General features: G+C 43.0%; 1 protein-coding gene across 1 annotated transcript in view; it reads right to left on the bottom strand.

Annotated features, from left to right (window-relative positions):
* The window catches only part of abca3b (ATP-binding cassette, sub-family A (ABC1), member 3b), a 39210-nt gene that overhangs the window by 16819 nt on the left and 9879 nt on the right, over positions 1-12512 (bottom strand). Inside the window, exons 5-15 of the mRNA XM_030057604.1 lie at positions 11188-11353; positions 9061-9320; positions 8832-8948; positions 8631-8751; positions 6163-6336; positions 5810-5991; positions 3653-3799; positions 2036-2165; positions 1345-1499; positions 662-817; positions 336-546 (exon numbers count right to left, since the gene is read on the bottom strand). Coding sequence (XP_029913464.1) covers positions 336-546; positions 662-817; positions 1345-1499; positions 2036-2165; positions 3653-3799; positions 5810-5991; positions 6163-6336; positions 8631-8751; positions 8832-8948; positions 9061-9320; positions 11188-11353 — 1819 coding nt within the window. The remainder of the gene's footprint in view (positions 1-335; positions 547-661; positions 818-1344; positions 1500-2035; positions 2166-3652; positions 3800-5809; positions 5992-6162; positions 6337-8630; positions 8752-8831; positions 8949-9060; positions 9321-11187; positions 11354-12512) is intronic.

Here is a 12512-nt window from a genome sequence, read left to right as displayed (position 1 = left end):
CAGGGGTTATGTTGTTGGTTTGGCACACACTAAAAGATCTGTCACATATTAAAAATGAGGCCCAAAGAGTGAGAACAAGACTTTTGAACTGGTGCGACTTTGAGAAACATTGTAAGGAAAAAGTGAAGATATAAGCAGATTTTAACCACAGTTAGCAAACAGCATTTGAGGCGCATTATCGCCACCCACCGCTCCAGAGTGTGCACAGCCATTGCATTATGGAAATCTCGCTCTATAATGCAACAGAAGGACATCTTGCAAGATTTCCATAATAAAATGGATGGACCAACAGATGTTCAGGTGTTCTCCACTTAACTCTTCATGTCCTCACTCACCATATTTGTTCTTAAGAAAGAGGGGTGACCCGCAGCACTGCAGCTCTCCCCCTGCCATGATGGCGATACGGTCGCCAAGGAGGTCTGCCTCATCCATAAAGTGTGTTGTGAGCAGGATTGTGCGCCCGCGCTTCTCTCCCTGCAGAAGTTCCCAGGTGGCACGCCGTGCTGACGGATCCATACCAGATGTGGGCTCATCCAACATCACCACCTGGAGGTGAATAAAGTTGAGGGAAGAAGAGATGGTTTAACGAAAGAAGGTATGGATGGATGGATGGATGGATGGATGGGTGAATGAATGAGAGTTAAATTCATGCATTCCCAACCTTGGAGTCTCCAATGAGGGCAATGCCAATAGAGAGTTTTCTTTTCATGCCACCAGAGAGGGTCTTGGAGCGCGCCTGTCGCTTATCCTCAAGGTTCAGGATCCGGATGATCCGGTCAACCTCAGCTGGAATCTTGTCTTTGGGGTAGCCCTTCAGCTGGACATGAGGAGAAGGGAAAGGAAATCAAGAAATTAAACAAAAAAGGCCATGTTCTTACTATTCAGCTTTTTTCAAACCACCATCATCCATTTGCTATCTGAAGTCACAGGGGAGCTGGAAGGTGGACAGAAAGCCTTTGCCACACCTGCCTTCTTTTTTTTTGACAGACCAAAGCGGCTTCTTAAAATGATCAAAGTTCTACTTTTTAGAGCAGCGTGCAGAAAGTTGCCATTTTACTTAATAAGCCCATCTATCACACTTAATGCGCTTGTAGGAGTCATGTTGTCCCCCCATGATGACAAATTAACATTACGAAAACAAAGTGTGTGTTTTATTAAAGTCAGCATAAACATGAAGACCATGGCCTAAGGGAATGGGCTGCATAAACAGTAACAGGCACAACTACAAAGAGAGAAGGTATCAGGCGCACAAGGTTAAGTCGAATGATTCATATAAAGAAGACAAGAGGCAATGCATGTGAGTGTATTTGTATGTACATGCATGCACGTATGTTTTGTGGGTACCTGTGCATAGAAGAGAAGGTGTTCTCTGACAGTAAGGTTATCAAACAGCACGTCATGCTGAGGACAGAGTCCCAGACTGCGTCGGATCAGAGCCATGTCCTGACAGATGTCGTAGCCATTGATGTAGGCCCTGCCACTGGTGGGGGGAAACAGGCCTGGATGACATGGACACAGACAGAATGGGTTATAGCACACACATTATCACTTAGGTTGTGTGTATGCATGTATGTATTCTGTTGGTGTGTGTGTGTAAGAGAGAGAGAGAGAATGCTTGCTTGTATGTGTGTGGGGCTGGGTATTGCCACTGATTTCCCACATCGATTTGACTCGGTTCAATTTAATATAAGGATATTTCAGTTACAATACCAGTTTTGCTTGGATATGAGAGAGATTCTACGAGAACTAATGCAATAAATTGTAAAAGGAACCCTCTTACTCTTAAAAATGTTGATGTTAACATTAAGAACTGACCCCAACGCAGTTTATGGGCTTTTTATTTAACATGACTAACACACTTCAACAGTCAACACGATATAGTGCAACTACAGACTGAGAACAAAATACTTAAAGATCGATTCAGAGATTACATCAGTCAATAATAAGATCGTTATTATGAAGATTTATTAGAATATATTTTTCAATTAACTGAACCCAGGCCTACATGTGTGCCAAGTAAAATTAAGCCAGTCACCTGTCAGCATGGACAGAGTGGTGGTCTTCCCAGCCCCGTTGTGTCCCAGCAGCACAGTAATCTGTCCTTCGAACATGTTCAATGTCAGATCCCGCACAGCCTGTCGCGTCTTGTTTCCCACTTTGAATTCCTGTCAGAGGATAACACCACATAACCAACACCATGACAACAACAATTTACATCCAATTTCCAAAGACCAAACAATTACTGATGCATATTAACCTTGTTGTGTATGTACCGCACTGGGATTTTTAAAGTCCATGTAGGCTTTTTTCCACCCAGTCTGCACCATCTGTGCTCTAAAGTGATTAAAGTGAAGTGAAGTGGGTCACGCTGACCCTCTTTGTCATAGACTCTTTTTCCACCTGGTACTAACATCCGTCTTGTGTGATCTGATCACAAGCTGACACCCCTAATTACAGGTATAAACAGCACCTATGTGTCCTCAATACATCTTGAGACCAAATCGTTCAGGCCACATTCAGAGGTGGCCCCGGATGCTTTTGTCCACTTCACACTGGAAGTATAAGCACACACGTCCAAGGATGCATTGAAGGACCGCCTACTAACCTGACCTCCCTTTTCTTAAGCTCTGGTCCAGCCCAACACACAGTAGCGGTTTTAGGCACGGGCGAAGCGGGCAGCCGCCCGGGGCGGCATATTTTCATGTCAAAAAAAAAAAAAAAAAAAAATCATCCTCGCTGCAAAGCAGTTTTCTATTACCGTATTTATCTGAATATAAGACAATATTTTTTCCATTGAAAATGCCCTGAAAAAACGCCCTCGTCTAATATTGGGGTCTAAGCAAATACACATGTATTGTGCTTGCATATAAACCAGTAGGGAGGCTCGCCTGATGCCGCGGTTACCGGGGAATGGCCGCATTGCACAGTCAATAATCAACCATGTTGTCTGTGTCACTGTCGTTGTGCTGCTGCAGCCGCGTATGAACAAATGTTGATTTATAATGAAAGGTATATGGCAGTCTGTGTGCGCCGCTCACCTGTCAGATCCGGCAGACCTGACCGGGTGGGCGCGGCACCTGTAGGCATCAAGCCGGTGCCGCGGCCGGCCCGCCTGATGCGTGGCTTTTTTTTATGCAAACAAGATTTTGTCCATATAAAAAGTATTTTTCCAAAAAAGGTATTTGTGCAGGTGTTGGCGCCCCTGCTCTGGGAGGGATGCGTCTAGCCGCCAGAGGGGCACCGGTAGCAGCCGTTATCGCTTGGAAGGGCGCAAGGCAGTAATTTCGCCCAGGGCGGCAACATGGGCAGAACCGCCACTGCCAACACACCCAACCCCAGCCAGTCACTTTTCCAATACCAAATATCTCCTATCTGACTCTGATTTGGCGCATCAGCTGACAGTTCAGCTGCTGGTCAAACTGAACTGGATATGCCTTTCCTGTCTCTCTCTGCTGTGACTATCAAATAAAGTAGAAATGCTGAAAAATAATCTTTAAAAAATGAGGATTGAGTGAGCAAGAATGTCAAACACCTGGTGCCTGTTAAATTCTCTGTCTCTGTCTCGCTCGCTCTCTCTAAAACAACCTGCAAATGTAAATGACATTTTAATACCAGGTGGAGACAGGGCCATAGTGTCCACTAGATCAGTCACCTTAGCTAGGTGTTTGATCTTGACCCCAGAGACGAGTCCAGCTGGCTCCTCTTCAATAAATTCTCCCTTCAGAGCCTTTTCTGCATCCTCCTCTTCCTCCTTCTCATTGACCAGGGCCATGCGAGGGCTGCTGGACCAGTAGGAAGGCTGGAGATGAAGGAACAGACATGGATGGACAGATGGATAAATAGATCGAGTTGGGCTCATTTTCCCATACTGTGCAACGTGCGCAGGGTTACACTGACTCTCCTAGTGCATTGTCACGTCTGGCCCAGCGGCACTATCCCTGCTGCTGAAAGAAACATTGTGTGGGGGGGTTCATTCTGGCCTGTTAAATAAGCATTTTAATCATATAGTTTGTTGTCATCACTTTTACAGAAATCTCATGTGATGTGTCTGCATGAAGAAAGGAAAAGATGTGAATTAGACACCCCATGGCTAAGAGTGAAAAGAACTCGGAACTTGAACTTGAAAAGTAGTGCTATCTAAATATCCCATCAAATGCAGTGGTCAAAGTTAAACTTTCAGACCTTAAGTTGTTTTATGAAGGCCCATAAAGTGTTTATTGTTTTATTCCAACAGTTAAAAGAAATCACACCCTGAGTGAAATAATGGTTGGCCATATTACAAAGATGTAAAATGAGATAATGAGTGCCATAAATGTCAGTCAACAACAACAACTTGGAACATTCAGACGGGTGACACATTAAAGGAAAAACCAATATAAAAGTATTTTAGTGAGCTGTTGGGCCATCATAGACTCTACAGGTTTCTGGATTTTTTTCTTTTTTGTGATTCAAATATAAGAGACAAGGAACTAAAGACAGGGCTAAACACTGACTAGATAGATAGATAGATATGTACTGTTAGACAATGTTAGACATCACTAATATTTCACATGAAACAACAGTGCACAACACCATGTACAATACAAAAGTAAATAGGCAAATAGATCGAAACATACCAACACATCAATTACAATACAATTTAATCATATGGTAACTGCACGTTCCACTGACAATAAATCCATGACGTCTTTTAACCAGTTATCAATACTGAAGCAATTTGGTTTATTATTCCAAACGCTCCTCACTATGACAAACTGTGGTACACATGATGTATAAATTTTACTGACCACAATAAGCGGTTAATGAAATGCACATTAAAGTCTTTAACCCCTGATAGAACGGACTCCATCCCAAATCCAATTCCAGTGAGATCAAGTATGCACCATGCCGCTTAAGAAGAATTCACTCAAACCTGATCTAATGTTATACCCTCTGAACTTAACCTCCATGTATGCTTATGTGGCAATTAAAGCTGAGTTGTTCAAAGAAACAAAACTATCTTCTTCCTCGTCTGTCAAATCAATAAATTTATGCTGAAAAACTGTAGTAGCCTGAATCCATGACGCACAGCAAAGGTCAAAAATTATACTTCACGTTGAACGAATTGTATGTTTCTCACATCATCTATCAAATGGCAAGCCAAATGCAGGACGCAATAAACAATGCTGAGGAATACATCAATTTACAAAACCATGGCAAGGGGGTTAAGGGTCTCTGTGGAACCCAGGGGTGACATTCATAAGACGTCAGAGAGAGTGGGCTGACGTTTCCACTGTTCCTGTGCTCTCTACACTGTTTCCCGACCAAATCTCCCTCTTGATAATCTGCTTACGAGCAATGCTCTCCAGTGTGACGCAATACAAACAGCATTTCATACCCCCCCCCACACACACACACACACACACGGCTTACAGTTGAGAGCATCTGTCCACACCCTCCTGGGAGTCTATGGAATTCTGATGACTACTGGGAAATGGCTTAGGACGTGTTTATTTATGAGTGAGTGAAAGCATATTCTTTTGTGAGCCTGTGGACTTGTTACCAAGAAAACCCTCATTTGTTTTGGCTGGAGAGACTTCCTGTCTTTGTAGCCAGCTGAGCCGAAACACTTCCTCAGACGTCACAACCTCGAGTTTTCAGTCCTCTCCCTGTCACCGTACCAGAACCACTTTCACTGCTCCGACACAAAAACGCTGCTTCCTTGTATTAGATGAACTGATACTGCTCAGGAATCAAATTGTAACTTGAAAATCATCAGAACTTTATCATATTGAGTGAGTGAGCAAGGATGCGCAGGGTTGAAGCATACCAGTAAGAGGAAGTAGTATGGCAGCGGTACTCCATACTCTCCAGGGAAAACAGCCTCCATGTACCAGGCCACCAGCCCATAGAGCACAGCGTCAAACAGCAGCAGGCCCAGCACCTGGGCCAGGGAGAAGTCATCATCCACTGTCACAGAGTCAAACAAGTTAGACCACTGGATTCCAGTACCTGCAGGAGAGGTTTAAAATAGAGAGGGGGACAGAAAATGAGTTAATGAAATGGACGTATAGATGAACAACAGCTGAAAAGACAACCTGAGCTCTAAACATGGCAATCCACCACTCACTTCTGCCTGTTTCGATACCACTTTATGTAAAATCCACCATGGGCATGTCTCACCTTTGCCTTCGAACATTCCTATGAGCTGAGCTCCCATGGCCATGGCCACGTTGGAGATAAGGCAGGCGGACACCTTCTGGGCATGGCTCAATAAGTCGTAGCGTGGCCACAGGAACAAATAAGGCAGGTAGCTCAGAAAATAGATGAATCCGCCCGCTGCTGCAGCCACATTGGCTGAAAACAGATCATGAGAATGAGGTCTGATGATAAATTAACACTGAACTGCATCAGGACAGCACACCACTGTATCTTCAAACATACAGATATGTACACATATACAGTAATACACCTTATTTACTTAGTCGATAGAGCCAACATACTCGGTCAATAGAGCTAACATGTGAGCTACATTTAAAGTAAAATCCTGCGTATTCTTTTCAAATACGACAGAAACGAGAGAGGGAGGAAAAACAGGGAAGAACAGTGAGTACTGTGGATCAAAAAAAAAAACTAAAAACATAAAGGGTTATTTTTATTTCTGCTGCTAAGGAGAATGACAAGGCTTCTCTGAAAAGCACTTGTGGCCAACAGTGAGCCATTTTGGGCCTGAATGGAAAATGCATTGATTAAGTACCATTATCCATTCTTAAAAAGCACCGATGTGGGTGGAAGACAGAAAAGGAAGCTTTTTTTGAATGATGAAGCTCCAGTGCTGAGTGTAGGTTTTGACCTATCTAGACAGCTGCTCACACAAGGTCAGCCAAGAGAGGAAAAACAGCTTGTTGTTGTTCTATGACGACCGAGCAGGGCACTGACGACTGGATGTACTCTCTGTTTGGCCTAATTTCTATGAAAGCCCCTCTTCTGCACCACTTCGCACTTGCCTCTTTTCTCGACAAGTCATCATTTGCAAGGCAACAAGAACCCTAAGTCTGGCTGGTCCACAGCTCTTGGTACGTTCATGCAATTACACAAAGAGAACATAACAAGGTTATCTGTTCAGGGATGTCTTATGCTCTGACTAAGTTAAATTTCTATATCTGTGGCCCCTGACTTTAATGACTTGGTTCAGGCTGTCACAGTTACAGTGAGACAGGACCAAAGACAAGCCAGGCTGGGGGAAGAGAACAGAAAGCAAGAAGAAAAAGTGGAAAAACAGACTCGAGCCACTCTGCCTCATTATGTCAATGCAAAGAAGAGAAACTGTCTTTGCAGGTGACAGATAGAGGCATCTTTTCTCAAGGCAGAAATGCAATATGATTGAGTGAGAGAAATTCGACACCTCAGTGAAAACCAACCAAACAGGGTTCTTGGCTTTTGTCTCTTTTCTCTTCCCACACTGGCCCTACGGACAAAGGGCTGTAAGGCCAGCTGATTACAGCCATCACTGCTTCCAGAGCTGAAGAGCTGGAGTCATGCTGAGGTGCCAATGTGAATATAAATACCAATTCCCATAGTGTGGGAAGTCTCAGCTGGAGCTATTAGAAACTCACCTGGGGAGTTTCCATTCTGAGTGAGTTCATGTTTCTTATTACAATAGCTACAAACTGAGACTTCTTATTCTCCCTGCTCTCTAAAAAGCCAAAATACGATGTAAATTGGAGAGCCCCAGCAGGTAAACAAGCACTTGTGTGTGACCGCTTTGCAAAGTAGCGCACATGGCTCAGACTGACAAACATTTGCAATCTGAGCTGCTTTTGTGGAGCAGTTGGGAGAGGGTAGACGGCAGTTTGAATGAAAAGCTTGGATGGAGTGAGAGAGCAAAAAGGCAGAGAGAGGAAGAAGTGGGAAAGGAGAGTGACAGGAGTTAAGTGCCAATCTATAATCTTTATGTTGCTTAGCACAGGAGGGTGTTTCACGGTCGGAGGACTCAAGATACAATGGCTATATATACTGAGCTGTAATTCAGGCGAGGAAAGCTCACTGAATTGAAAAGAGCTGAGACTTTTATTATGCAAATCAGTACAAACACTACCTTTTTAAAAATGCTCTCCACCATGCAAGAGCCTAAACAGCATTATCAGCAGTTTAAGGACAACATAATTTCATTCTTGATCAATATTGATCATGATAAGTTATATGGTTTACATATATCTAGCTATATATGTATATCTATCTATCTATCTATCTATCTATCTAATTAGACAGATAGATAGATAATACACTTATTGGCACCTACTCCTCTTTCTTATCTCTTTATTCTTTGTGATATATGACGTGTTTTGTGAGTTTTTGCATACTGTTGATCACACCCTTTTATGGCTGACAAGCCTTTTTATTGCTCCTTTTAAGCTTTAGACCAGCTCCAAGAGGCAAAGCAAACAACAAACACTGGGAAACCAATTACTCTGATCTACAGCCATAAAACACTTCTCAGCCTGTACAAATGCATGAGGAGAGAATGTAAAGGGGGAAAAACTACAAATACAAAATAATGGACTATAAACAGCGTACTGATGTTTAAAATAAACATTCTTTCTTTTTTGACAAAAAGTGGACCGGACACGCATACACACACACACACACACCTCGAGAGAAGAAGGCACTGATCATGAAGCTGAAGTTGATGGTGGCCACAGTGAAGGCAAGCAGGAAGACAAAGACCAAGGTGGGGTCACTGTAGGTCAGCACCGCACCCTTGGGGCTCACCTGAAATAACAGTTAGCAACTTAGTTACTGAATAAAAACTATTCCAGCAGGTGAAAGAAAATATTTAAACACAGACTCACCTGAATCCAGAACAGCAGGGTGACAAAGAAGACGGAGATGGAAAGGAACAGGAAGAACATGAGGAACCAGGCGCTCCAGTGGAGCCAGTTGCTGAGACCCATCATCCTCATGTACTCCTGACATGTACAGCAACAGGCAGGGGTCGTGCCAAAAAGACAGGGAGAGTGTGATTACCAATTTGAACACTAACCAAGAACAACCAACCAGATAAAAGACACACCAACATACCTTGAGTTTCCTTTCCTTCTCCTGCACCACAGCTCGGACTATATTGAGGGAGGTATAGGTAAAGCTGAGCACCAGTACTAGTGGCAGCTGGTTCTGAATTGCCAAAATAAAGACATCGTATATGAAGGCTGGGAAAGGAAAACGCGACAAGACCACCCTGGTTTGGGCCAGCAGAGAGGCAGCGGCAGGTCTGTTATAGGAGCGCATGATGGCTCGGTCCACCGCATGCTGTACCGCCAGGAAGCCCTCTCGGAAATAACCTAGCGAGAGATAAACACAGAGAAATTAATGGTAACCAAGACTTGCAATGCCGTAATTTGCAGTGAACTGGGGCCATATTAAGAAGATAATGGGAACTATCAATTCTATTAAATCTCAAAAGCCAGTTAGGGAAAAATTATAATAGAAAATCTTAATTTGCTAATGTTTTATCTTTTGCTTTGTTTTTTTTTTGGATCTCCTACTATTCTTGGCTTGGGATTTTCAAGGCTCAATTATATCTGAAACTAGGTGAACAATGCATGAGACAGATGAAAACACAAGAATACAGTGAAGTCAAGAAGATGGCAAAATGGCAGTGAAAGAAGAACACGAGGATGAATTTTAAATCAGATGATACAGCCGAGAAGTATCAGTTTTGGAAGAGTCGAATCTCTTTTTTTGGCAAATTTTCTAAATAACATACCCAAGAAGATGAAAGTGCATTAAGAAAAGCGGTGCTCTGTGTCGCAAGCTTGGTCTCACTGATCTATCATGTACTCTGCACACATCGTTATAGATTAGCAGTTGGTCTGGCCAGTTGAGATCAAAGCTGCTTAACCAAATCCAAAGTTACAGGCCATGGCATTTGACAGATCGATGCAAACACATCATCCAGAAAAATCAATACTTCAGTAACCTTTCTACCATTAAACTGTGGGTTTTATCGTTCTGGCCCAAACTTTGCAGCAGGCACTGCAGCCATGTGTCAGGTAAGATGAAACCATTTTTTTTTTTTAGAAACTTAAGGACTGAGGTTCCACGATGACCTCAAGTTAGGACTCGACATCTTGGATATTTGAGAGTCAAGATACTTCTGTGGTATCTAAGTGAATATCCACATGAATTTGGGAAAAGATAAAAATCCCAAATTGCCAGGACATTGTGTTCTATAATGGTTAATGTCTTAACTGCATCCTATATAGAGATAAGACTTCAGACTTAGGAACTTTGTGTAAACCCACACTAAATCCAAGACATGACTCATGGCATACCACCCACTTTGAAAGTGACCTTTTCCACAAGGCCAAGTCCTTCCAACATCCCTCCAAAGTTAACATTAGCATATTATGTTGCTATTTTTTGGACAGTGTAAATGGATGAAAGGCCTTGAGTAACAAACGTGGAGTTGCAGAAGTGAGTTAATATGCATGTGGGGGTTGAGGATCCATATTCATGATTTTGATTCTGAAAGCTTCTCAGTTCTACAATGTGGAGAGGGAATTCATCTTTTGCAGTATACCACTTCCTCCCATTAGAGCTATAGTTAACACAGAACTTCATTATGAAAAACGGTCTGGGCCAGCTGGGGGTCGGCAGAGCCCCTTCTCCTTCCTCTAATCCTCTGTTCATTACCAAGGCATCACTGTCACATGATGAAGCACGCTACTTCTAAAAATGGAACATGTGATGTGATACAGTAACAATCATTTAAATGTTCGTGAGTTGTGCCTGATGCTTCAAACCCACTGATGATGCCAGGGCAAGATGTATCCTGACCGTGCCAAGGCTAGATAATGCTGATCATGCCAGAGCTGTGCAGGGTCATGGTTGCCATGGGAACACAGCCTGAGGAAAGGGCTCATACTTTAGAAGCTGAGGAAACTGAGCACATTTCATCAATCTTGATCTCTGTCTAAGTAGGAAATAAATCAAACGTGGCAGTGGGAATTTCGTGGTAGTGCTTATTAGAATAAATCTCAGTTTAGGATTATTTAAGACTTCGCTGGAAGAGCCAGGGCGGCTCAAGGTTGCACTCTAATGCATAGGCATGGGCTGGCTTGCGCAGCCACTCGGGAATAAACGTGAGTTCGCAGCATCACAAGAACATACATGTGGTGAGAGAGAGAGAGAGAGAGAGATGCTCACCAGGCGTGCCGCCCTCCTTATAATGCTGCTCCCTGGGCCCTGGCAGTTGGAACAGGGGAAAGAGGCTGAGGGTGTGCCAGTCCAAGTCGTTATTAGGGTTCAGCTCTGATTTCTCTTTGGCGGGGGCGTTGCGTGGGGTGTAGGTGAAACGCAGATGGTAGCTCACCTGTACAGGAGAAGAGGAGAGAGAGCTGTAAACTGGTAGAGCTGAATAGAGCGAGTGAGTCAGGTGGCACCAGGAGTTGTGTTAATATAAGTGGGTATGCCTATCAATCATATTTGGTCCAATTTGCTCAAGTGTCACTGGGACCCTACGGCTGTAGACTCAACAAATTAAATGTGCAACAAAATAATCCATATATGCTGAATGTTACAAGTTAAGTATTTTCTGTTTTTCATTCAACTGCATTGACAGTTTCTGTCAATAAAGCTGTTAACTCTGCAAGTGGCTGACCTGTTTGTTGGCAGTTGCAGACTATCTCTGATACAAGTTTGTAACTTCACCCTGAAACCAACACCCAAACTCACTGATTGAGTCAGGGGTACAAGTAGTTCGGGTTGAACAATATGGTGAAAAATAAAATAAAATAAAATAAAAAAAATCATATTGCAATTTATTTTACAGATATTGTGACTGTAACATGATTTGTAATTTTAGTAGGAATGATCACTTTTGTAACATAATATTAATTTTCACCAAAAAAAAGCTAATAAAATGACAAAGTGATCTTTGCTGGGGGCTGGACCAAACACATTTTCTTTGATCTGGAAAATACAATCTGCGAAACACTGGTTGCGAGGGCTGGGGCAAAAACAAACAAAGAGAGAGACTCTTAGGCACTTTTGTGCATTTATGTCTCTATGTTTTGATGCCTGTTTTTATGCATCTGGCTGCATGGAGACCTTTGCCTCAGGAACAATATAACTGAACTGTCCTGAAGTTAGAGTGAACAGGCAGACAGAAAGAGAATTAAAGCGAAAAGGAAAAAGGGTATAAATAGAAAGATGATTCACACCAAAATGTGGGAGTAACTCACTCTCTCTCCAGCCCCCACCAACCCCCCCATCCCCGTTTTAAAGCAGCCTGAGTGGCCTTCAGGTCATGTGAGGCCAGTCCATCCTGGTCATCCAAGTCTGTCATACTGGTGTCTGAAACAGTAGCAATTCCCATAGGAGATCACAGTGTATAAACATGTGATCACAGTGTATAAACCTGTGAGTCAGTGGATTCTCATCCTACAGGTTTTTCCTGCTGTACAGATGGATAAGTTTAAGAAGTGAAGAATTTACTTTTCTCTCGCTCCTTTTTGTTCTACTTGTTTAAC

The sequence above is a fragment of the Myripristis murdjan genome, chromosome 8, assembly GCF_902150065.1.
Source record: "Myripristis murdjan chromosome 8, fMyrMur1.1, whole genome shotgun sequence".
NCBI lineage: Eukaryota > Metazoa > Chordata > Actinopteri > Holocentriformes > Holocentridae > Myripristis > Myripristis murdjan.
The sequence above is the reverse complement of the archived record's forward strand: the minus strand, read 5'-3'. Positions and strand labels throughout refer to the sequence as shown.